The sequence below is a fragment of the Mucor mucedo genome (genome assembly GCF_025094135.1).
Source record: "Mucor mucedo strain NRRL 3635 chromosome Unknown EV154scaffold_66, whole genome shotgun sequence".
Taxonomy (NCBI): Eukaryota; Fungi; Mucoromycota; class Mucoromycetes; order Mucorales; family Mucoraceae; genus Mucor; species Mucor mucedo.
The window spans coordinates 21,323-43,466 of NW_026252350.1; the positions used below are offsets into that span (position 1 = coordinate 21,323).

General features: G+C 39.3%; 4 protein-coding genes across 4 annotated transcripts; all 4 read left to right on the forward strand.

The window, feature by feature from the left end:
* Positions 1 to 2,676: 2,676 nt before the first annotated feature.
* EV154DRAFT_466810 (golgi-body localization protein domain-containing protein) lies at positions 2,677 to 10,588 on the forward strand. Its single transcript, XM_051597745.1, has 4 exons — positions 2,677 to 6,715; positions 6,779 to 7,556; positions 7,606 to 7,754; positions 7,826 to 10,588. The coding sequence occupies exons 1-4, from the start codon at positions 2,687 to 2,689 to the stop codon at positions 10,514 to 10,516; spliced, it is 7,647 nt and encodes a 2,548-aa protein (XP_051456086.1). The 5' UTR covers positions 2,677 to 2,686; the 3' UTR covers positions 10,517 to 10,588.
* On the forward strand, positions 10,576 to 12,952 carry EV154DRAFT_513694 (DNA polymerase alpha/epsilon subunit B-domain-containing protein). The gene is made up of 9 exons (XM_051602049.1): positions 10,576 to 11,078; positions 11,156 to 11,306; positions 11,368 to 11,502; positions 11,556 to 11,680; positions 11,744 to 11,798; positions 11,855 to 12,373; positions 12,429 to 12,539; positions 12,591 to 12,724; positions 12,803 to 12,952. The coding sequence occupies exons 1-9, from the start codon at positions 10,882 to 10,884 to the stop codon at positions 12,822 to 12,824; spliced, it is 1,449 nt and encodes a 482-aa protein (XP_051456087.1). The 5' UTR covers positions 10,576 to 10,881; the 3' UTR covers positions 12,825 to 12,952.
* EV154DRAFT_513701 (uncharacterized protein) lies at positions 12,937 to 14,238 on the forward strand. The gene is made up of 2 exons (XM_051602050.1): positions 12,937 to 13,754; positions 13,808 to 14,238. Exons 1-2 carry the CDS (start codon positions 13,027 to 13,029, stop codon positions 14,136 to 14,138), a joined length of 1,059 nt encoding a protein of 352 aa, XP_051456088.1. The 5' UTR covers positions 12,937 to 13,026; the 3' UTR covers positions 14,139 to 14,238.
* A 1,087-nt stretch (positions 14,239 to 15,325) lies between these two features.
* Positions 15,326 to 19,185, forward strand: EV154DRAFT_513703 (ras guanine nucleotide exchange factor domain-containing protein). The gene is made up of 7 exons (XM_051602051.1): positions 15,326 to 15,516; positions 15,583 to 16,045; positions 16,104 to 17,592; positions 17,656 to 17,821; positions 17,893 to 18,397; positions 18,469 to 18,561; positions 18,622 to 19,185. Exons 1-7 carry the CDS (start codon positions 15,368 to 15,370, stop codon positions 19,036 to 19,038), a joined length of 3,282 nt encoding a protein of 1,093 aa, XP_051456089.1. The 5' UTR covers positions 15,326 to 15,367; the 3' UTR covers positions 19,039 to 19,185.
* Positions 19,186 to 22,144: the final 2,959 nt, after the last annotated feature.

Consider the following 22,144-nt stretch of genomic DNA (forward strand, 5'->3'; position numbering starts at 1 on the left):
TTTTTTTTTTATTTGTAATTTTCGGACTTTTGGGAACAAGGCAGAATGTGATTGTGACCCAAATTAAGCATACAAGTGCACATTTACAAATTAAAAAAATTATAATCCGACCTCATAGAAAAAAATATTTATTGCCAAGTGGTAAAACTCTTATTTAGCTACAGATCACAGACTTCTTTTCTTTGACCACATCCGCCATTTATTTGCAATACTTGGAATAGAGTAATCAAAGGGTCGTTTTTGATTAAAAGTGTTATACCAAATATCAGCAATGTTTACTGAGCAGATGAGATTTTACTTACTTTTAGCTAAAAAAAAAAGTCTTTTGCTAGTCTTTTTTAATTAAATGAAATTACCATAAACGGAAGCCGCTTGACGCACAATTTCATATAATTTTGGATCTAAAAATTGAAAAGCGTAGGCCGAATGGACTATACACTACTATGCCACTAAAAAAGTGTTTAATTGGAATTGGGTCTGTAAAAAATTTATTAAAAAGAAGTTGGATAGATTACTAAAGTTCTCCTATTTCGCCTTTGCAGAAGGGAAAACTCTGAAATGATCAGGTCCAGCGCAATTCTTGTTGGCCTGGTATTTGAATGCCTTCTACCCCAATCCATGCTTATTTTTATATCAATATACTTCCGAAATCTTCTAATACACTTTTTTAAAGCGAGATTGTTCTATAAATAAACATTTAGATGCATTCTAGTCTTCAACTTTATTCGTCGGATCTTGCAGGGTAAGGTTGAGCGAAAAGTCTACTGAAAATTTACAAGCTTTGTTAAAAGAAAGAATCTTTAATATAGGGTCATGATTCCTTTCAAAATATCGCGTAACATGACTAATAATGACTGTAATTTCTGATCCTCAAAATGACATATACGATATCCTTTCAGTATATTTATGAGCTATAGATTTATAAATGCTTAAAGAAAGGCTGATGTAACAAACTAAGATTTGTCACAAAAGTTATGCGTAGTCTAATTCTATGATAGAATTGTCCGTTAAATTTTCTTGGGCCGAAGCTGGATGTCCTGTACATTTGCTAAAGGTATCACCACATAACTGGTAATAACTGATATGTTCAGGTGTAGGGATATATAGGGGAGTTTATGGTTTTGTGCATAAGTCACTTAAAGAACCACAACATGTGATAAGTTGATAGCGAAGCGGTATTTATACGCTTACCACCTTTTTTGATGTATCTTTCTGCCATTTGGGCTACTCAGTTCTTACATCTCACAACGTGCCCAAAGCCAAGACATCTCAAATTGGAAGAGACTTTCCACATTTTCGCTGACACGGTAGTACATACTACCTAAAAGGAAACCTTCAAGTGTCTAAACATGACCTGTAAACAATCTTGAATGATAAATGTCTTATGTGCGCCAAGTTTACCCTGATAAAAAGCGAAATGGTAGAAGCCGTATGTGATTTCATGACCATCGAAAAAAGAGAAAGCAGTAATTGCATGACAAGTCTACGAGCTCATTTTTAAGAAGCAGTGTGTATAAAAATAGCCAAAGTTATCAATAGGATTTAAGCCAATACGATTAATATCAAATCATAGTTTGTTACAGTGACAAAATTTGGACAAAAGCACCAAAGAATGGTAGCGAATACTTTTTATACGCGGCATAAAACTTACTCTGGGATCTTGCATGACAACCCTCTATGGGACCTTGCGAGATATTGACCTAGGAGTTTTTTTAAAAAAAGAAATCGTCAATTGCCTCCACCTTTGGGGGTCGTTTAATCTAGGAACACATTCATTAGGGACAGTCAAAGTGCACGTAGCTAAACAATGAAAATAGAAATATTGAGTCATCTCTTTGGCTTGCAACAATTATTCCATTATAGCATCGCAAAAATACAGTAATGTGACAGCAAGTAAAAATAAAAAACTGGGTACTTGGATCATGAGAGAAAAAAGATATGAGAAGGAGAAGTGGGAGGATTATCTGTTTAAATATATTATTAGGTATATTTTTATTTTGTGCAGGGTCTTTTTGCTGTTTAAAATGAGGGGATAGCTGTTTTTACGATAAAGAATCTGATGATTTATAAAAGACAAACAAAAACATACTTTTTAACATACGAGGTTTCATCATGATGCATTAAGGCAAACAACAATTTTATGGAAAGAAATTACGTCAACGCATGCGAGGTTTATTTACATAAAGCATATCGACGTATTCATTTATTTCTACGGAATCCCCCTTTTTTTGGTATAAATGTTTGTAATGTACGGTTTTTAAATAATCAAGTTGATACAGCAAAAGATTGTAAGAGAAAAAGGTGTCACCCATTTGATCGGTACAAAACCCAAAAAACTAGCCGGGCTAGTCTGACGTGAAAATGCGCCAGTTGAACTCCGGATGAAGACAAAAGCCGCTATTTGATGTTTAAAGTAAAAAAAAGCCAGTCGCAGAAGTCATTAAAGGACGATGCACTTCTGATAAAAGGACGAATCTTGTAGAAATTAAAAAAAGATCATCAAAATCAATCAAGGGATGCTTGAAAGGATTGTTTTGTCTTACACGGAATTTCCAGATTAGGCTATACTCTTTGTTTGTGTCTATCCCCCAGGTTTGGTAACACATTATAGGATTGTTATTATCCTCCCCTTTTTATTTTCTCTTTTTCCTTTTCTTAATTTTTTATTTCGAGCCTACATACCAAAATGATATGGATTATTTTATGGACATGTATTTTCGCAACATTGTATGTTCTTCACCAATTGCCTGTTCGAGAATGGATCCAACAAGCTTTGCACGATAAAGTCGGGTTAGTGCAATTAGACGAATTTAGAATTTCATTCAAGCTTAATCAACTTACGATTTACATGAAGGGCATCCGTATCAACAGAGACATACTCATCAAGGAACCTACCACTACCACACCAAAAGCAACCAAGAAATTTCATTTTTTGCCTACGATTATTTTTGCTCGACTTGCCACATTTGTCTCTTTACATATCGATGATCTAATTATAGAAAAAGACAACATTTCAATTGTCTTTGACCACATTTATCTCAATTCAACTCTATCTCAAGATTTTGCTCTCAGAGTTCAAATTAGTCCATGTCGCTTAATGGCACAGGCCAAGCCTTTAGTAGACATGACGACAGCTTGTCTTGTGACAGTCTCTTGCCCCGCCAAAAGCTTTTCATTAAAACATGTAAAAATAGACATACAAATAGGGAGAACTATACTTCAAGTCACGGAATGTATCCAACTGGCTTCAAACAAAAAACAGACTTCACTTTCATCATCATCATCACCACCACCAGCACAGCAGAGCAGACTGCTGGAAGATGTTTTGAATTCAGTTCGTGTAACCGTTCAATCGGTTTGTTTCATCTTGCCCACAGTAGAGGTCGAAATCCAGAATATCAACTCAATTGCGCGCCGAAATCATACACCGCTTGTCCAACTCAATACAGAAGAGATCAAATGTGCTGTTTTGGGTGTTCAAGTGTTCTGCATGCCCAGCATGGAAGTTAAACTGTCACAAACGGATAGTGGTACAGTACTTTATGCAACACCACAAACCGATTTTATCAGTTTGACATGGATACTCAATTCACCAGTGATACATGTTCCTTTCGATCACCCTCAAATCATGGGTTTACTGCTAAACAAGAAAGAGAAACCGTCTTCTAACACCATGGTGTTAGAAAAGGTAGTAGCGGATTTACCCATGTGTACCTTTGCACTTGTCTTGAATTCACCAAAATTACAACTATCGGAACTAGAAGGAAGATGTGGATATATTTCCAGCGAGAGTTTAATTATTCGTGTATCGGGAGAATATGTTGTCAAGGCTCGAAATAGTAGTGTGTACGATGTACCATCTTCTTCATCATCATCTGGTAGTAATCTGGATGCATTGTTTGCCCAAGAGGAGTATCAATGGTTAAAAAAGACAAGTCATCAACGTCCGAGTAAATGGTTAAACCTAATGGGGCGAGTGTCGCGACGAAGTCAACCTGTGGTGACAACAACGCGTACGCAACGATGGTCTTACCGAATCTCTGGTAAAGTCATGATCCAAAAACTGAATGTAGGTTATATAGAGTCCGACTTGGAAAAAGAGTTTATTCGCATCAAGAGCGCCATTTTGATGTTTAAGATTCGTATGAATGTTTTATTGGATCAACTTGAAACAGTATTAAATTTGGAAAATGGAATTCAATCGGAAATTGCAATTGATAAACCAGTGATTTATTTGGTTGATCATCACGTTATTTCTCCCAGTGTATTTTGGTTAAAACAGGTCCCGGCTTGTTTCAAGACACCAGAAGATACACCTGTAAGAGAAAAACCGGTTTGGATTAAAAAATTGATCAGTAACACGAGTTTTAGTTTGGATGTTACCAAGGGATCTATAGTGACACATAGTCTAGATCGCTCGCATGTCGATCAAGGTGTGGCTATACCCACGCCTCATCCTGGCTATATCGATAATACGCCTCCAGAAACTGTATCGAGTCGTGTAGTGTTGGATACACAAAAGTTCAATTTTGTATGCGAAGGACCTGGCATGGGAACAGACTGGAAAATCCGATGTTACATGGAAAAATTAGATATTTGTCAATCTTCTGGCAAGGACGATACATTACATGTTATAGTTTGGATATCTCAAGTCAATCTTTCCGCTAAATTGACCTTGTTAGACAACCTTTCAAGATGTTTATCAGTATCCACCAAAATCCGAAAGTACGGTATCAGATATTCTGTACGAAATCATTACGCATGTCTATTGGTGGCCAAATCTTTAATGGTCATGAAGCGACAATTTGAACCAAGGCAAGAACAAAAAGAACCAGTCTTACCCATGTACATTGAATCCGATACACATGTAGGAAGAGGAGATATTCACTTATTACTGCCAATGGATAAGCAATTATATATACGTCTTGATGATTTCCTTTTGAATTATGAATCCACAGAGTCACCAAGTATCACATTACGCAATTTCATGCTACTCGGTGTCTCACCTTCTGATCCCGAGGCATGGGAGCAGTTGATTGAGGTGGACAAGGTAAAGCTAAGCATAAAAGACGGGATTGAGCTCAAGGCGCGAAAGTTTTTTATTTCCGTGCCTTATAATTACGTATTGTCTGCTGTGCTTGATAAGGTGATTGGTGCTATCAAGGCTATTAAGGATCTCCATTCTAGAATTTTAACACGAAAGGCGTTCACTTTTTTTGGCCCCAGTGTAAACAATATACCTGTATCGATTCCGTGTATTTTCATAAAGACCAGAGTGTTCACAATCCATTTCGACGATGATCCATTCGAGGCGAAATTACGAACGATTTTGCGAACCGGACTTGTGGAGCAACAAAAGCGATTAGCTTATCAAGATGCATTGACAGAAAAGATCAACGAAATGCTTCAAAGTGAAGAAGATGTATCCGACCAAATTGCTGAAGCACAACAAAATTTATTTGGGTATTTCTCTCAATTCTGGATCAAGAATTTAAACGAAAAGAAGCAGGAGGAAGCCAAATTTTATGAGAAAGTTCATTTACAAGATTATAGAAATTCGACAAGTTCTCAAGAATTAGATGATTTCTTGGATGAAGTGCAACGTCAAGAATCCGAGTTATTTATGATTGAAATTCGTGCAAGACCCTTGTATCCACCTTTAGCAAACTTCTCTGCTCAGTTTACAAAAATTCAGTTTAGGTTGGCGGATTTCCCCTTGTCTGAAACAAGACAGTTTATTCATACTATGGGTGGTGGTGTGCCATTGGACAATGACTTCTCAATTATTATACCGTTTCATTTATCTATCAAGGCAGGTCAGACGTGGATCAAAATGCGTGATTATCCGCTACCTTTGTTGTATGTGCCACCCCCATTGCAAGATGCAAACGTTGGCGGTAACATTAGTCGTCTCTCTTGGTCTTTGGAAGGTAATTATGCTGTAGGGGATGAAGTAGGTAATTCAGGTGGTAGTCGCATCATTCCTATTTCGATTATTCCACCATCACCCGAGAGTCAAGGATATTGTCTTTCTGCTGTCAGAACCGCATCACCGCTCAAGTTTTACTCGGTGATTGATTATGATATCTTTACAAGAGCCATGTCTACCATTTGTTGGTCAGTTTCATATAACCCGGCTATTCAGGATATTTTATTGGTGCTAGAAAATCTGTCATCCGATCAAGTGGACCCTTCACCAAGATTAGGATTCTGGGACAAGGTTCGATTTATGATATATACCCAGACCAAGTTTAATTTCATTGGCGGAGGAGATTTAGCTATTGTCGTGAAAGGCACGCGTGATCCCTACCAATTACAGGGTCGAGGTGCTGGGCTTGCCAAGATTTGGAGTGATGAAGTGGTTTGGTTATTGGGTTATAAAAATGCCGAGAACGAATTCATGCAGATCCTGAGTAAGAATTATGCGTTTGGCGTACCTGATTTAGAAGGTGGTGGATATGTTCCTCAGCTACCAGAATCTTTACCACCTAAAAAATGGGCCGAAAAGACAGGAAAGTTTTTGAAGGTAGTACTAAAATTATCCGACGGTATTCGTATGGGTATCGGGTTATCGTATGAACGACTCAAATACTGTGATGACTGTAAACAATGTGCAGTGGCGCATCGTCTTGATAAATGTCGAACACAAGTCTTTTCACCGCATTATAATGTTTTGTATCAGTCTGTACAACAAGTCAAAGCAAACTATGGCGAGGTAATAATTAAAAAACACTTTCTTAGAGAAAAACAAAACTAACCTTTTTTTTAAAAAAAACAGCGCTACTATGATGCGTTTTATGGCTTTAGATCCGATTTTATTCATTTGTCACTAAGCATTGTCCATAGTGGAATTCAAGATGAAGATGATATCCCTTATAATGCCATGTATATCAGCCCTTGCTTTATCGAGCATTTTACGCATTGGTATCGACTATTGGGAAGTCCGGTCTCTATTCCGATTCGTCAAGGCGAATTATTTCCCCGAGCCGAAGCTAAATCCAAATCCTTTGGCGATCATTTAAACACCATAAAGTATAAATTTGTCATTCAGCCTTTAACCATTGGCTTTTTTTGTACCGATCAAGTCAAGTCTCGCGGATCTGCTGGTTTGAAAGCAACTGTACATAATTTTAGTGCTGATTTACATCAACGAAGAGAAGTACCTGCTGAAGTTTCATTTGCTAAAAAGACACCCATGCTATTTCACCAAGTTGAAGTGGAGTTACATGATATCGACCTGCGTGTAATCAAACAATCACAACTCTCAAAATCAAATGAAACGGTATCTTCAACAGCAGCAGCAGCCAGCGAAGCGACTTCATTTATGGATGATGAAAGATCGAATCGATTCCAATGGGTGGATCAAAACGATTACGTGATTTTAGATCCTGTTCCTCTTAGTTCAGAAAATCATACAAGACGTGGTACAAAAATTGAAGTACATCCGTTTGCATTCTCTCCATTGTTTTATTATGTCAAACAAGAAGATGAAGCTGGTACTGAAAAACGTGAATACTTACGTGGAACACACGATTGTATCATGGGAAAAGGCGTGGGTAAGGAGAAAAGAGAGATTTTTTTTTTCAAGACACTGATATAATTTAGATGCACATGCTTTTCAAAAGTCTCATTTACAAAGAAGAGCCTCTGATCTCGATGGTATTATCGAAGAGCATGATAAGCAATTAGATACAGTGTTAAATGCCGTCAATTTAATTAAACAACCACAAGATAAACAAGCCTTACACGACCAAGTAAGTAACTCTTTTTATGAAAAATGCCACATATATATACTTGAATACTTGTTAACTGATAAATTCAAAAGTACAAGATTCTTTTAGAAAAGCTAAACTATTTGCGTACAAACCGCTACATGCTTCATACTTATCTTGCTCAACTTATTCTTGAAACCGAGCTTGACAGAAATGCCGATGACTCTCCCACCACAGCCAACACGACTACCACATCCTCATTGGGTCGTCGTGACGAACTTTGTCGATGGGAAACCTTGATGGGTCAATTCAAAGACAGATACTTTATTCACAACCCTCAGATTATCTGGAACAATTCTGTACGTGATGCCATCTATTACTGGCAAGACATCAAAAATAGCCGCTCTGTACAAGACTATAACCTCTCTTCACGTTGCCTTAAATTTCTCGAGGATTTGGTGCATACTGCTGAAAAGCAACAGCAATGGAAACCGGACGTCCCATCGACACACATGTTTCAGGATACCGATGTCACACAAGACTTGATTGAAAAGTTATTAAGTGAACGCAGTCATCATTATGTTGCCTACAATGAAAAGGAAGAAGAAAAACCCCAAGAATTTGAAGGTATTCATGTCTTTGATTGTGTAAATGATCCCGATTATCAATACAAGAATATTCCGGAATCTTATGAGATGAAGAGTAAGTATTTGATTGATATGATGAATCCTCAAGTGAATTTTCAAAGTGAGAAAGGATTGGATCATTTAATTCTTTTCACCAACGAGCGCATTCATGTCAAGGCATTTAGTATCATAGATAATAGTACCAGTGACGCTGCAGACAAAGATGTAAGATTGGTGAAGGATCGCATTATTGTAAGCTTGGACAATGCTCAGTTATTTGTTGCAAAACGCATGGAGTTTCTAGCCACAGATTTATCAACACAAAGCTCATACGGCCAGCGTGCTGTACATTGGACTGCCTGGGTTCAGCCAGAGCAATTATGGTATTACAAGGAAATGAAATATTTTGACAACTTTCAACGCGTTGCTTCAGATTTATCGGGCACGATCCAACTCGACCGATACAATCATTTACGTATCAAGATCAACAAGTACAATACATCACGTAAAAGTCCATTTGAGGATCGAACGAACACTTTACAACTTCATTTCCCGCAAGTCAAGCTGACCCTTAATTCACAACAGGGTCATATCCTGTACTATACATTGACGAACCTATTGTTGGGGAACGACGGCTCACCACGTAAAAAAGAACGTGCTGCTCGATTTAGGGACGTGATGTTGGCAGCCGAGCGAAGTGATCTTGCGGAGACGGTGAAGCAAGTGGGCGTCTTACAAAACAGGTCGCGTATCTTGTTGGATCTTCATAAACGATTTTTACAAGAGTTACCAAGACTAGATTCTTTAGGCATTCGAGAGTTTCATAAAAATCGAAGAAAGATGCGCGAAAACCTTGAGAAGTTGTACTTGGTGGTAGAGGCCATTCGATCTATTCAAACATTTCGACGTGATATTCATTTAGAGGAGACGGATAATGCCATGCGATTTAGTTTTACTTCGGATGAGATTGTATGGGAGGCCGTGTTGGATGATCAAAGCTCTTTGTGCCAATGGATCCTAAGAAATACAAAGTATGTATTTTTGGATAAACAAAATGGCTCTAGCAAAAATACCATTGAGGTGGATCAGATGCAGTTGATCAACACAACAAGTTCTCCCGTGTTTAGCAATGTATTGGATGTCTACTTGGAACCAGGACAGAGTCGACAAAAGATGTTACGTGGTGTCTTGGAATCTTTGCCTCCTGTAGGTGGAATTCCTGTCATTCAACAACTTGAGATTAATCTGGTCCCACTGCATCTACAAATCAGTACAGCGTTTGGTACAATGATGAAGGATTATTTCTTTCCTCGTATTGAAGGTGACGATACTATTGCAACAGAACCACAAGAGGAGTCTGATGAAGAGGAGGAAGAGGATGAAGACGAAGAAGAGTATATTTCTGTAGACGGACTCAAGGTAAAATCGCAATCTGAAGTATCCTCACTAGAATCCGTAGACAGAACATTCAACAGCACCTTGACTAAACGAGAAGGCAGTTTTGCTAGCTTTGACTTGCTGACACAAAAGGTCAAGGAATCTGTACGAGGTAAACGTACCAGCAAATCTGATGAACTCACAGTAATGAAAAAGCGTTCGTCTTCCAATTATACATTTATTTATGTTCGTATCCCAGCTACGCGACATTGTTTAAGTTTGCAAGGACCTAGTCAAAGCACATTTTATAATCTGTACAATTTTCCGTTTAAGCAGCCAAAATTGGAGTATAGGAACAAGACGTGGTCTTTAGCTGAGATGATGGAAGAGATTCAGAGACAGTTTATGCGAGCTATTGTGCGCCATAGTCCCGCTTTATTGAAGAATAAGTTATTAATGTCGAAGCAACCTGTGATACCTACTACCACAAACGAAGGTGAGGGTATGTCTATCCGTTCAGTAAAGTCCACGATTGATTTGAATGTAGCCAGTGCACCGTTGGAAGAAGACGAAAAACATGATTACAAATCGCTTTATTCAAACGATCCTGAAGAAGAGGTACAACGATTGGCAGAGCTACAGACACTGGATCGAAGAATTTCGCTCAATGTAGATCAAGAGATTTTGGATATTTATCTGAAGCGATATCGACAAGAAGAACAGATGGATGAAAAGATACAAAAAGGTAAAATCCTATTTGGCGATGCCTACCAAGGCTCTTTCTTTGCTGAGCTGCAATAATATAATGTCGCGTTTTCTTTTAATAAATTTTTTTGGTGTTCGTGATTTTTTTTTTTGTTTTGTTTCTTGTTTATAAAATGTCAATTAATTCAAAGGTCAAAGTCAAGAGAGCGATTTACAATACATTTACCAAAAAGTATGGACTTCATGTACAGACCGATGCAACAAAGTACCTGGAAGATCTACTCATTAATGAAAGTGATGTTGGAGAAGCCACTGAACGAATTGTCAAAGCATACAGGAAACGATATAACGGTACAATACACTCATTAAGACTCTTTTCCTATTAATTCTAACACACTGGGTGCATAGAGGAGCGTGTTGTGATTGTAAATGAAGCTACGATTCGTGATGTGATTATAGCCATGCAAAAATCAGCCTTGATTGCCTCTTCCTTGACACCTTTCCAACGAGCCGATGAAGAAATTATGGACTCTTTACAAGATATGAAAATTGATGAATCGAATACGGAAACGATTGATGTCACACAGCATTTCCATGTCGTGGATGCTTTTAGCATGCCTCGGTTTTCCTACGATGAACACACTCGAACTTTTCACAAGTAATTAAATGCTATATATATATATATGTGTGTAAATGTGTAGAAACTTGTACCTGAACGGATCATTTTAAAAATAGGAAAAAGGCACCAAGTCAGTTATTAGCTGATGCTCGGGAAAAGGGAGAAATGTTTCGTGAGCGCTTGATTTTGGTTAGACAACGATTATTAAGAAATGAAAATTTCAGCACACCTTCTACGCAAATGACCGACTCTTCCGATTCCATCAGAGTAAGTTGATAAAGAGAGTTTGGTTAGTATCTTTAATAACTTAATGGGGGTACATGGATAGATTACACCGATTAAAGCATTAATTGGTCACGATGGAGAAGATTTCATTATATTTGGCATGTTGACGCAAGTGGAAGAAGGCAAGATTTTTTTAGAGGATGAGGATGCACATATTGAACTTAATTTGAGTGAAGCGGTAAGTGGTTACTTGATATCCAAGATAGGTGAGATTAATTAAGGAGAGAATAGAAATATGATTACGGGGTGTTGACAGATGGTGTATTTGTGTTGGTGGAAGGCAATTATGGTGACGATCATATATTTGCTGTTACAGAAATCAATCTCCCGCCTGCCGAATCCCGTGAAATGTCAGAGTAAAGTGCGATTTCTCCCAAAAAAGCAATTATAAGAAATACTAACGCTCCAAAATTCACCAGTGTGTTATTTGGTCACGTTGATTTTTTAGGGTTACAAAAGCCGCTTGTGGATGAGGTACGACAGTAAACAAAAGAGTGTGTGTTTTATTAACGAAAAAAAGAAAACAATAGAAACTTTTAAAGATTGAGGAAGAGAAAAATGAAGATATATCTTTTGTGATAATATCTGATGTACATTTGGATCAACCCAAAGTGATGAATGCATTAAGAGTGATTTTTGATGGATATTCCAATGCGCGTATTCCACTTGCATTTATCCTTATAGGTAACTTTTCTAGTAAGCCGTTCAAATATTCGGCATCACAATCAGCCGAATACAAGGATAGTTTTACCGCATTGGCCGATCTTATTGGGGAGTTTCATAATTTAGCAACCCATTCAAATTTTGTCCTTGTTCCGGGCCCAAAGGATCCGTGGGGCGGAAATACTTTACCGCAACGTGCCTTACCTCCTAGCTTTGTGGCCCGTATGAAACAGAAAGTTCGTAAATGCACTTTTACTACAAATCCATGTCGTATACGTTACTGTACTCAGGAAATCGTCATCGCAAGAGAGGATTTATTGAACAAACTTTGGAGAAATGCATTGTTGGCACCTAATCTAGAAGTGGATGATGACCCTATTCGCCATGTGAGTGAAATATTAAGGGTTTTTCGTATAAATAATTAATCCGAGTTTCTCTCAGTTAATACATACCATCATCGATCAAGGTCATGTTTGTCCATTACCATTATCAGTCAAGCCTATCTATTGGTCTTATGACAGCGCACTAAGATTATATCCTCTTCCTCATGCTGTAAGTATTAATCATAGAAAGAGAGAGCTTTATTGATAGATATTTTTATAGTTGATCATGGCTGATAAATGCGAAAACTATGGTATTACATATGAAGGTACCCATTGTATCAACCCAGGCAGTTTTCCAAATTCAGATTTTGGCTGGAGTATTTATTATCCCAATTCCCGTCTGTCCGAAAGATGGTAAGTGTCACTTTTTTTTTATTTACCCCTTAAAAAAAAAAAAAAAAAAAAAACTGGCCTGACAATTTTTTATGCTAGTGTTCTTCCTGACACGATTTAATACATATGAAAAACAAAAAAAAACCCTTGTATATTTATAAAAAAAAGTCATTGTAATATTAAAAATGTTCTTTGTTCGGTTATTCAATCCTTTGTCATACCCTTTTTTTTTTTTTTTTTTTTTTTTTTTTTACTCTAAAATAAAGAAAGGCCTTGTTATTTTCACCCTTTCTCTTTTCTTTTACTCTCAATAAGTTTCTCCAATGGCGTTGTTTACCAAAAGTCAAGTTAGAAAAAATAACACGCTCAAGTCTTGCTGGGTAATTGTGAATGACAAGGTGTATGATATTACAAGTTTTTTGGCAGATCATCCCGGGGGTGACGGAATACTTTTAGAATTTGCAGGCACCGATGTTACTTCCGTGCTAGGCGACGTGACTTACCATACGCATTCAGATGCAGCATATGATTTACTAACTGACCATTACATTGGAGACGTTGTGCAAGATGGACAAGAGACACTTTTAAAGCAAGTTAGCGTAGGCCAAAAACTTATATATGAAACAGCCAAGGATACTCGCGATGATGAATTCTTGGATCTCCGTAAATCCTTGTTTCCTCAGCTTTGGAACGCTACTTATTCAAAAGCATATTACCTGGAACAAGTGCATCGACCAAGATATACTCCTTACTGTGTACCTTATTTTGATCATCCCTTATTGGATAATCTTTCAAAGACTAACTGGTTTGTAATACCAATGCTATGGTTACCTTTTGTAGTCTATCAACTCTACAAATCATTAAACGCTGTCAATCATTCAACATCTACTGCTGCACAAGGCTTCGGAATGGGTATCCTGTTCTGGACATTGTTTGAATATGTGCTTCATCGCTTCTTGTTTCATCTAGACGATTTGTTACCTGATCACCCACTTGCCTTATTAGTGCATTTCACATTACACGGTATTCATCATCATATGCCCATGGACAGGTAGGCTTTTTTTCAGCAGGCGTTATACTCTATCCATTACTAACATAGTATAGGCTGCGTTTGGTGATGCCTCCTGTGTTGACTGTCATTTTGAGTGTGCCCATTTTCAAGATTGCACACGCGTGTTTCTATCCTGCACTAGCCTATGCATTTGTAGCAGGCACATTCTTTGGATACATCTGTTACGACATGGTGCATTATTATCTTCATCATGCACAAGTGACTGAGGTGTACTTTAAAGAGTTAAAGCGTTATCACGTCGCTCATCATTATAAGAATTTTGAAAGTGGCTTTGGTATCACCTCAAAATTATGGGATTACGTGTTTGGTACTGTCTTGACGCTTGAAAGTCCCATTACTCCTTCCTCTACAAACACCAAATAATTCTTTGTATATAACCTCACTATTTAATCTCTTTAATATATCGTCACCCCCCACCCTACTTTTTTTAAAAACAAATAAAATGCTTTACCTTTTAAATAAATTACACGTCAAATCAGCCCCGTTCCAGCTTTTTGGGGCTGAGTTGTGTTTTTTAATTCCTATTTTTTTGCATTTCTGTTATTGTGAGCGGTGGTTTGATAGCTTTTTTTTTTTATCACACCATTTTTTCTTGTATAAATTAGGCCTTGGCGGATCCGTGTTTGTTGATTTATGCTACGTTTCATCATAACAAGTGATTGCGTCTATATAATATATTTTCGGTTCTAAACGAGAAAGAAAGTGCATACTGGCTTACTGATCCAACTCTTGTACTTATATGTGAATATACAAAGAATAAAAGTGTAACAAAACGAGAAATTTTATTGTTTTTTTTCTGCTAAAAATGTGCAGCTAATCTGTTTTTGGAGTTATGATCCTGATAATTTTAGTAACCGACCATTCACCATTGTATCATTACCCTTCAGTAGTAAAGTTTAAAAGCGCACATGTATTTATCAGTGTGATTTCTGTAAGGGAAATGTGACACATGATGCTGTCATTTAGGATTAATTTAGGCGGCAAAGTATTGTGTGCATGTAGATGCATTATAGCTCCCCTGAATGAATGTAATTACACAAGATGAGATGTTTTTTTATTGTTCTCTTTGGGTAACACATTTTTTTTTTTTGCTTGTTCAGATTCAATATGCATTCAAATAAAATAAAATCTATATTATCTCGTTACACACAAATCGAAAGATTACTTTATATTATTATACATTCATGTTTCACAGCTGCTTATAATTGTTGTGTCACCTTCAAACAATATGCGTGCAAAAAGTTGTTGATAAGCAACTTTTTTTCTATTTTGTACTTGTTTATTACAAGATAAAAATCATAGATAGCTATATAAAAACAAACATACAGCCAATAACTACCTCGCATTATATATTTAATTATAATACAAACAAATTTAGTGTATTTAGATGAAAGATCGACTGTTTTTTTAAGACTCGTTCCATCATATAAAAGCATTTGTTGTCCTACCTTGCTCTATTTTATTTTAAATCCCCTTTTTTGTCTGATAACCTTTTTTATTTTTCCACCCATATGATTTCCTTTATCCCCTTTACCCCCCCCCCCTTTTTTTTTTTTTTTTTTTCTTATATACATACATACATATAGTTTATCATGTCCACTTTACCACTACCACCTAGAATTCTTGGTCGAGTCAGGGCAATATACGCTTACCAGTCAGAAGAACATTCCTCACTCAACTTTCAACAAGGCGACCTCATTGATGTTCTCGCCAAGCTTGAATCAGGATGGTGGGATGGATGGTAAAAAAAAAAAAAAAAAAGACAAGAAAAAAAAAAAAAAACTCTAACGCTAACCCTATTTTGTAGGTGCAACGGAAGCCGAGGTTGGTTTCCTAGCAACTATGTTGAAGAATTTACAGAGCATGGAATAGCAGGAGCAGCACCCAACAAAACGTTACCATTACCACCATATGATGAATCCCTTCATAGCTCCAATAGCTCCGAGGTGAGTCGAAATAATGCGAATTTGCCCGACGGCTGGATCATCCAAATGTCTGAAGACGGCAAGACATGGAATTACTTTAATGAATACACCGGTAAAACAATGACACAACACCCCGAAAACGATATCATCTCTACCAGTAATCATCGTGACAGTTACGCTTCCGACGATGATCCATCCAATAATGAAGTCTTAAAAACCGGCAAAGAATTGATGGAGAATTGGGTTGAACGAAAGACTCCCCAAGGCAGATTGTATTTTTGTAATTTGGTTACGCAAGAAACTACTTGGGATTACAATGAAATTGACAGTGAAACAGGTCGTTTGGTAAGATTTTATCTTGTTTTTCCCACCCAATTTATAGTACTAATACACATCTTATTAGAAAAAAACCGAAGAGGAAATTGAATACCAAAGCGAAGAGGAGGAGCATGAGGATAGTCCCCGCGTCTCTATTGTGGAAGAGACTGTGACAGAAGAAATCACCTGGAATAAATTAGCAACAGGTGTGGCCTTTGCAATTCAACAATTAACCACCGTGTCGCAAAAGGGTCTCCATGATGAACTTCAACCGAAAACCGCTTCTATTGTAGAATCGGTACGTTTAATGTTGTATGCGTCTCGTTCAATGGAAAAGGACTCTCAATTGATGCAAGACCCTGTTTTTCGTGAACCTCGTCGATCTATCATGTCCTCTCTTTCTAAACTCGTCCTATCTTCAAAAATGGGCTCTGAAATATCAGAATTCTCTACTTCCATCTTGGCCATCTTCCAAAAAATTCAACGCGATGCCAATGATGTGTTAGTCGCTGTGCGAAATTTTGTCACCATATGTCAACGCTATGATATCTCGGTCAATTTTGTTAATCCACGACTCCTGGAAGATGTATCTCAATTACCCTTTGAACCTTCCGCCACCACTACTGCCCTTTCCAAAACAGGGTCTATTGACTCAACTGAAAAGACGCAGGTTAACAATTCATTGACTCAAAAAGCAAAGTTTTTATTAAATCAAGATCTTGTCTTGAATCTACAAGCGTATGCACACCAAATCTTTGTCTCTACAGAAGAACTTTCGTTAAAGGTGTCAGATATCTTGACCAAATTCCATGAAAAGCAAAGTCTTTTCGATGATGAACGCACGGATGCTGTCACCATGTTTCGTACTCTGTCGAGTCAAATCAGTCAATACATTGTCGTCCTAGATGACATCAATTTAGACAACATTGATGTCCTTCAGTTACCATCCATTGCTCCTTACCGTTTAGGTCGTCAAACCTTGTACACAGCCATCGGCCATTTATTTGGCGCCATCCAAACCTTGACCAATATCAACATTAGTATCACTGAAGCTGTACATACCATCGAAGGTGCCATTGGTGCCGTAGAAGAATCTTTACATGCAATTGAGCAATCCGTCATTGCTATGGTCAATGAAAGAAGACGTAATATGGGTGCAAATCGCGATGATTATGTCACCATGTCACCTACTGCTTCTACGGGACTACTGAGTCCTACTTCGTTACAGCGTGGTTCCGATTCGATACTGGATCCAAGTGAGAATTACTCTATTTTTCCTAGTAGTAGCCAAGAAGAGAGTGATAATGAATTGAATGAAGATGGGATGATTGGAAAATCCGTGCGACGTAACACTGTAGCTACGATCAGTTCTAATGGTAGCAGCTATAGTAAAGTTGAGATGATGAGTCGACGTCGTCAACAAAGTATTCGAACTGATGACCGTTCTCTGGATTCTAATGACACCTTGGGCAATGATCATCATCCCGATGATATTGAATTTGGTATTGATAACACTGTCAAGGGAGGAACGTTATCTGCTCTTGTGGAACGATTAACGGTACACGATACCTTAGGTAAATTTCCCTTTTTCTAATTGCTCTATTATATATTTTTTGTAACCTTATTTTTTTTTTCAGACACAAATTTTATTGCCACATTCTTACTTACGTATCGCTCATTTTGTACTACGGAGGAGTTTGTGGGATTATTGGAAGAAAGATACAGTCTTCTTCCGCCTGAAAGATTAACCCCTGAACAATTGGAGATCTGGACAGAACGTAAACAAAAACTGATTCGTTTAAGGTTAGAAAAAAAAAATAGTCCACATATTTACAACATGTGATAATTTAACCTTAATTCTTTTGTACGAGTAGAGTTTTCAATGTCATGAAAAATTGGCTAGAAAATTATTATATTGATGAAGACGAATTTTTGCTGGGACGATTGGAATATTTCACTAATACACATATTCGAGATGCCTCATCCTTTGCCGCCAACCAGTTGTTAAAATTGGTCAAGAAACGAATCGAATTAAGCGCTCGAGGCGAAATGAAGAAGATTATTCCAAACCCGATTTCTGGCCCTGACCCTATTTATCCAAAGAACATGTTCAACATCCAATTATTGGACACAGATCCCTTAGAAATGGCACGACAATTGAGTATCATGGATTTTAAACTTTATAGTAGCATTCGTCCTATTGAGTGTCTCGGTAAAGCCTGGTCAAGAGATGGTGCTGATGGCTCCGTGGCCGTCAATATTAAACAATCCATCAAATATTGTAACAGATTAACTGCTTGGGTTACCCAAAGTATATTACTCCCAGATGAAGTGAAAAAGCGCGCTATTGTCGTCAAATACTGGGCTCAAGTTGCAGACGTAAGAACAATCTCTGTATAAACATCTCAAAATGTATTGACTAATACATACAAATCTCTTTTTTTTTATAGCACTGCCGCAGCATGAACAATTATAATACTTGCATGGCTGTTTTATCTGCATTTGATAACAGTTCTATTGGACGATTAAAACGAACATGGATGGTAAATTACTTAGAAAAGGCACGAAAATAACGAAAAAAGGGAATTAACCCATGATTTTAGATGAGTAACCGAAGCACGATCCAAACGCTTGCACAAATCCGTAAATTGATGGGAGCCAATCGAAATTTTACAGAATATCGACTGATCGTACACTCTGTGAATCCACCTTGTATACCATTTTTGGGTATCTACCTGCAAGATTTAACATTTATAGAAGATGGTAACCCTGATTTCTTACCCAAATCCAATAATCTGATTAATTTCGCCAAACGACACAAGACAGCTGAAGTGATTCGTGAACTCAAACAATTTCAAAATTTTGCATATAATTTCCACCCCATTAATGAATTCCAATATTTTATCAAGGCGAATTTGGATCAGACGTATGATGTGGATAAGTTATATGAAAGAAGTCTCAAGGTCGAGCCTAAAAACGACTTTCCTTCCATCAATTCATTGATCATTAATGGTCATTAAAAAAAAAATTAGTTTATGAAAAACATTTTCCCACAGCCTTTCCTTTAACTCACAACCCTTACTTTAACCATAGCACATGAGGGTAATATACCTTCATAGAATAAAACGAACAGATATGAAATAATTAACAGCTTTAGCTGTATTGAACTTGTAATTGTTATCCATAGAAAGTAAAGGTTTACATTAAAATTAGAAAATATACTTGATGTCATGAAAGTTATGACATGATTAAAGTGCTGTAGTTTTTATGAAATGGCTTGGACGTTGTTGGCGATGAAATTGCCAATAGAATCATATCAGCAGCAAAAACAGAATCAAACCCTTGTGTTAATTGACAAAAGTATTCTTAATTACCCGGTTTCGTTTAACAGTTGAGAAGTATCATTTTACAACCACGATTTCCAGAAAAGTGAAATGTGGAAAGTGTAAAGCTTAAACAAAAAGCAGTAGTACTTAATTGGATGTCAGCCAAGGATATGTCAAAACAAATTGTGTTTTTTCAACCTTTACATAAGCCATTCTCATGATTGGGAAAACGAGCGTCTATCAGAACCATTGTTCATGCCTTGCATTTTGAGCACAATATTTGGAAGGGAAGTTATTAATGCTTCTTTGAGAAAACCCATTACAACAGACGGTGCCAAAAAAAAAAAAAAAATGAAAAAAGAAAAGTCAAATCCACTGTTGCAAAAAGCAAATGAATCCTACTAGCTGAATTATCACCCCCCCCCCACACACACACACACTTTCCTTTCTACCCATATAACTCGACCAACTTAAGCTTTCAAATTAGATAACCTGTTGGCATATTTATCAACTAAAACCCTTCACATTTCAAGAATATCACTAAAACTTAATTTTCCCGGTGTTAACCATTTGATGTAATCGGCTCGGTCTATTAAATCATAATTCAGAAACATCTGAAAAAACAAGTATAAATATCGAAATGTATCACTACAAAAAACAAACTTTATAATATTTCCAATCTGTATTATTTCCAACAACATGGATGAAGCATTTATAGATGGTTTGACCAAGAAGGTTGAATCATTAGAAGAGCCTGTTTGGGGTCAGGAAGCTGATCAAGAGAGAGTCAATCAGGCTACTCGAGCTGCTGAACAATTGACTGGATCTGTCAATTTACAAGGCCCTCCACCCCCAGGTCCTCCTCCTCCAGGTCCTCCTCCTCCTCCAGGCCCTCCTCCTCCACCAGCTGGTCCTCCTGGTCCTCCTGGTCCTCAAGGTCCTCCTGGCCCTCAAGGCCCTCAAGGCCCACCTGGTCCTCCTGGCCCCCCAGTAGGCCCACCAGCACCTCCTCCACCTCCACCAGGACCTCCAGGACCTCCTCCACCTCCAGCTGGACCTCCAGGACCTCCACCTCCACCAGGACCTCCACCTCCTCCAGGACCTCCACCTCCTCCAGGACCTCCACCTCCTCCAGGACCTCCAAGAATGTTGGCTGGTATCAATGATCCTCCTGGAACCCCTCCTGGTCCTCCAGCACCAGCACCAGGTCCTTCTAGTCCTCAAGCACCAGCTCCTGGTCCTCCAGGTCCTCAAGCACCAAACCCTGGGCCACCTAGATCACCTAGTCCTCATAGTCCAATCCCCAGTCCACATCCCAGTCCACCTGGATCTCCACATCCCAGTCCACCTGGTTCTCCAAGACCTCCTCCTGCTCCTGCTCCAGGTCCTCAAAATCCTCCTCCAGGTCCACCTCCAAGATTGTTAGTAAGCAATCTAAATGGTCCTCCAGGTCCTCCACCTCCAGCAGGTCCTCCAGGTCCTCCACCTCCAGCAGGTCCTCCAGGCCCAGCTCCAGGCCCATCTGGTCCTCCTCCTCCTGCTCCTGGTCCACCTGGTCCACCACCTCCTCCTCCAGGTCCCCAGAGCCCCCCTCCACCTCCAGCAGGTCCTCCTCCTCCCCCAGGACCACCTGGACCTTATGTTAAGATGCTGGTCAATACTGTTTCTGGCCCTCCAGGTTCTCCTCCACCTCCAGGACCTCCAGGCTCTCCTCCACCTCCAACTGGACCTCCAGGACCTCCTCCACCTCCTCCTGCAGGACCACCTCCTCCTCCAGGACCTCCTCCTCCTCCATTTGTGGCTCCTCCTCCACCTCCTCCACCTCCTCCTCCTCCATTTGTGGCTCCACCTCCACCTCCTCCTCCACCTCCACCTCCTCCATTTGTGGCTCCTCCTCCTCCTCCTCCTCCTCCACCTCCTCCTCCTCCATTTGTGGCTCCACCTCCACCTCCCCCACCTCCAGGACCCCCTCCACCTCCATTTGGAGCTCCTCCACCACCTCCTCCACCTCCACCAGGACCTCCTCCACCTCCATTTGGAGCTCCTCCACCCCCACCTCCTCCATTTGGACCTCCACCTCCAAAAATGTTAGCTAGCAATCCTTCTGGACCGTTTGGACCCCCTCCTCCACCTCCACCTGCATGGGGACCTCCTCCTCCACCTGCATGGGGACCTCCACCTCCACCTCCTCCTCCATGGGGACCTCCTCCTCCTCCTCCTCCTCCATTTGGTCCTCCTCCTCCTCCATTTGGTCCTCCTCCTCCTCCACCTCCTCCATTTGGTCCTCCTCCACCCCCACCTCCTCCATTTGGTCCTCCTCCACCCCCACCTCCTCCATTTGGTCCTCCTCCTCCTCCACCTCCTCCATTTGGTCCTCCTCCTCCTCCACCTCCTCCATTTGGTCCACCTCCTCCACCTCCAGGACATCCTCCAGGACCCCCAAGACCACCTTCTAAGCCATCTGGCCAACCTAAGCCTTCTGGTCCACCCGGTCCTCCTCCTCCCAAGCCATCTGGACCTCCACCTAAGCCATCTGGTCCTCCTGGTCCTCCTCCTGGTCCTCCTGGTCCTCCCCCTGGTCCTCCTGGTCCTCCTCCTGGTCCTCCTCCACATAAACCATCTGGACCACCTACCAAGCCTGGCCATTCTGGACCTCCCGATCATGGACATGGTCACAAGGATAAGGCTATTGGATCTGAAGGTAGTCAACCTGTAGCTTCACCTGTTGCTATGTTGGGTGAATATCCAACATTGAGTAATACACAAGACCTTGCTGCTTTAGGCCAACTTGGGGCATTCA

Coding starts and splice junctions, on each gene's coding strand:
- EV154DRAFT_466810 (XM_051597745.1), top strand. CDS start 2,687: ATGATATGGATTATTTTATGGACATGTATTTTCGCAACATTGTATGTT. Junction 6,716..6,778: donor TCAAAGCAAACTATGGCGAG/GTAATAATTAAA, acceptor TAAAAAAAACAG/CGCTACTATGATGCGTTTTA. Junction 7,755..7,825: donor AACAAGCCTTACACGACCAA/GTAAGTAACTCT, acceptor TAAATTCAAAAG/TACAAGATTCTTTTAGAAAA.
- EV154DRAFT_513694 (XM_051602049.1), top strand. CDS start 10,882: ATGCAAAAATCAGCCTTGATTGCCTCTTCCTTGACACCTTTCCAACGA. Junction 12,540..12,590: donor TATATCCTCTTCCTCATGCT/GTAAGTATTAAT, acceptor ATATTTTTATAG/TTGATCATGGCTGATAAATG. Junction 12,725..12,802: donor TCCCGTCTGTCCGAAAGATG/GTAAGTGTCACT, acceptor TTTTTATGCTAG/TGTTCTTCCTGACACGATTT.
- EV154DRAFT_513701 (XM_051602050.1), top strand. CDS start 13,027: ATGGCGTTGTTTACCAAAAGTCAAGTTAGAAAAAATAACACGCTCAAG. Junction 13,755..13,807: donor CATCATATGCCCATGGACAG/GTAGGCTTTTTT, acceptor AACATAGTATAG/GCTGCGTTTGGTGATGCCTC.
- EV154DRAFT_513703 (XM_051602051.1), top strand. CDS start 15,368: ATGTCCACTTTACCACTACCACCTAGAATTCTTGGTCGAGTCAGGGCA. Junction 16,046..16,103: donor ACAGTGAAACAGGTCGTTTG/GTAAGATTTTAT, acceptor ACATCTTATTAG/AAAAAAACCGAAGAGGAAAT. Junction 17,593..17,655: donor AACGGTACACGATACCTTAG/GTAAATTTCCCT, acceptor TTTTTTTTTCAG/ACACAAATTTTATTGCCACA.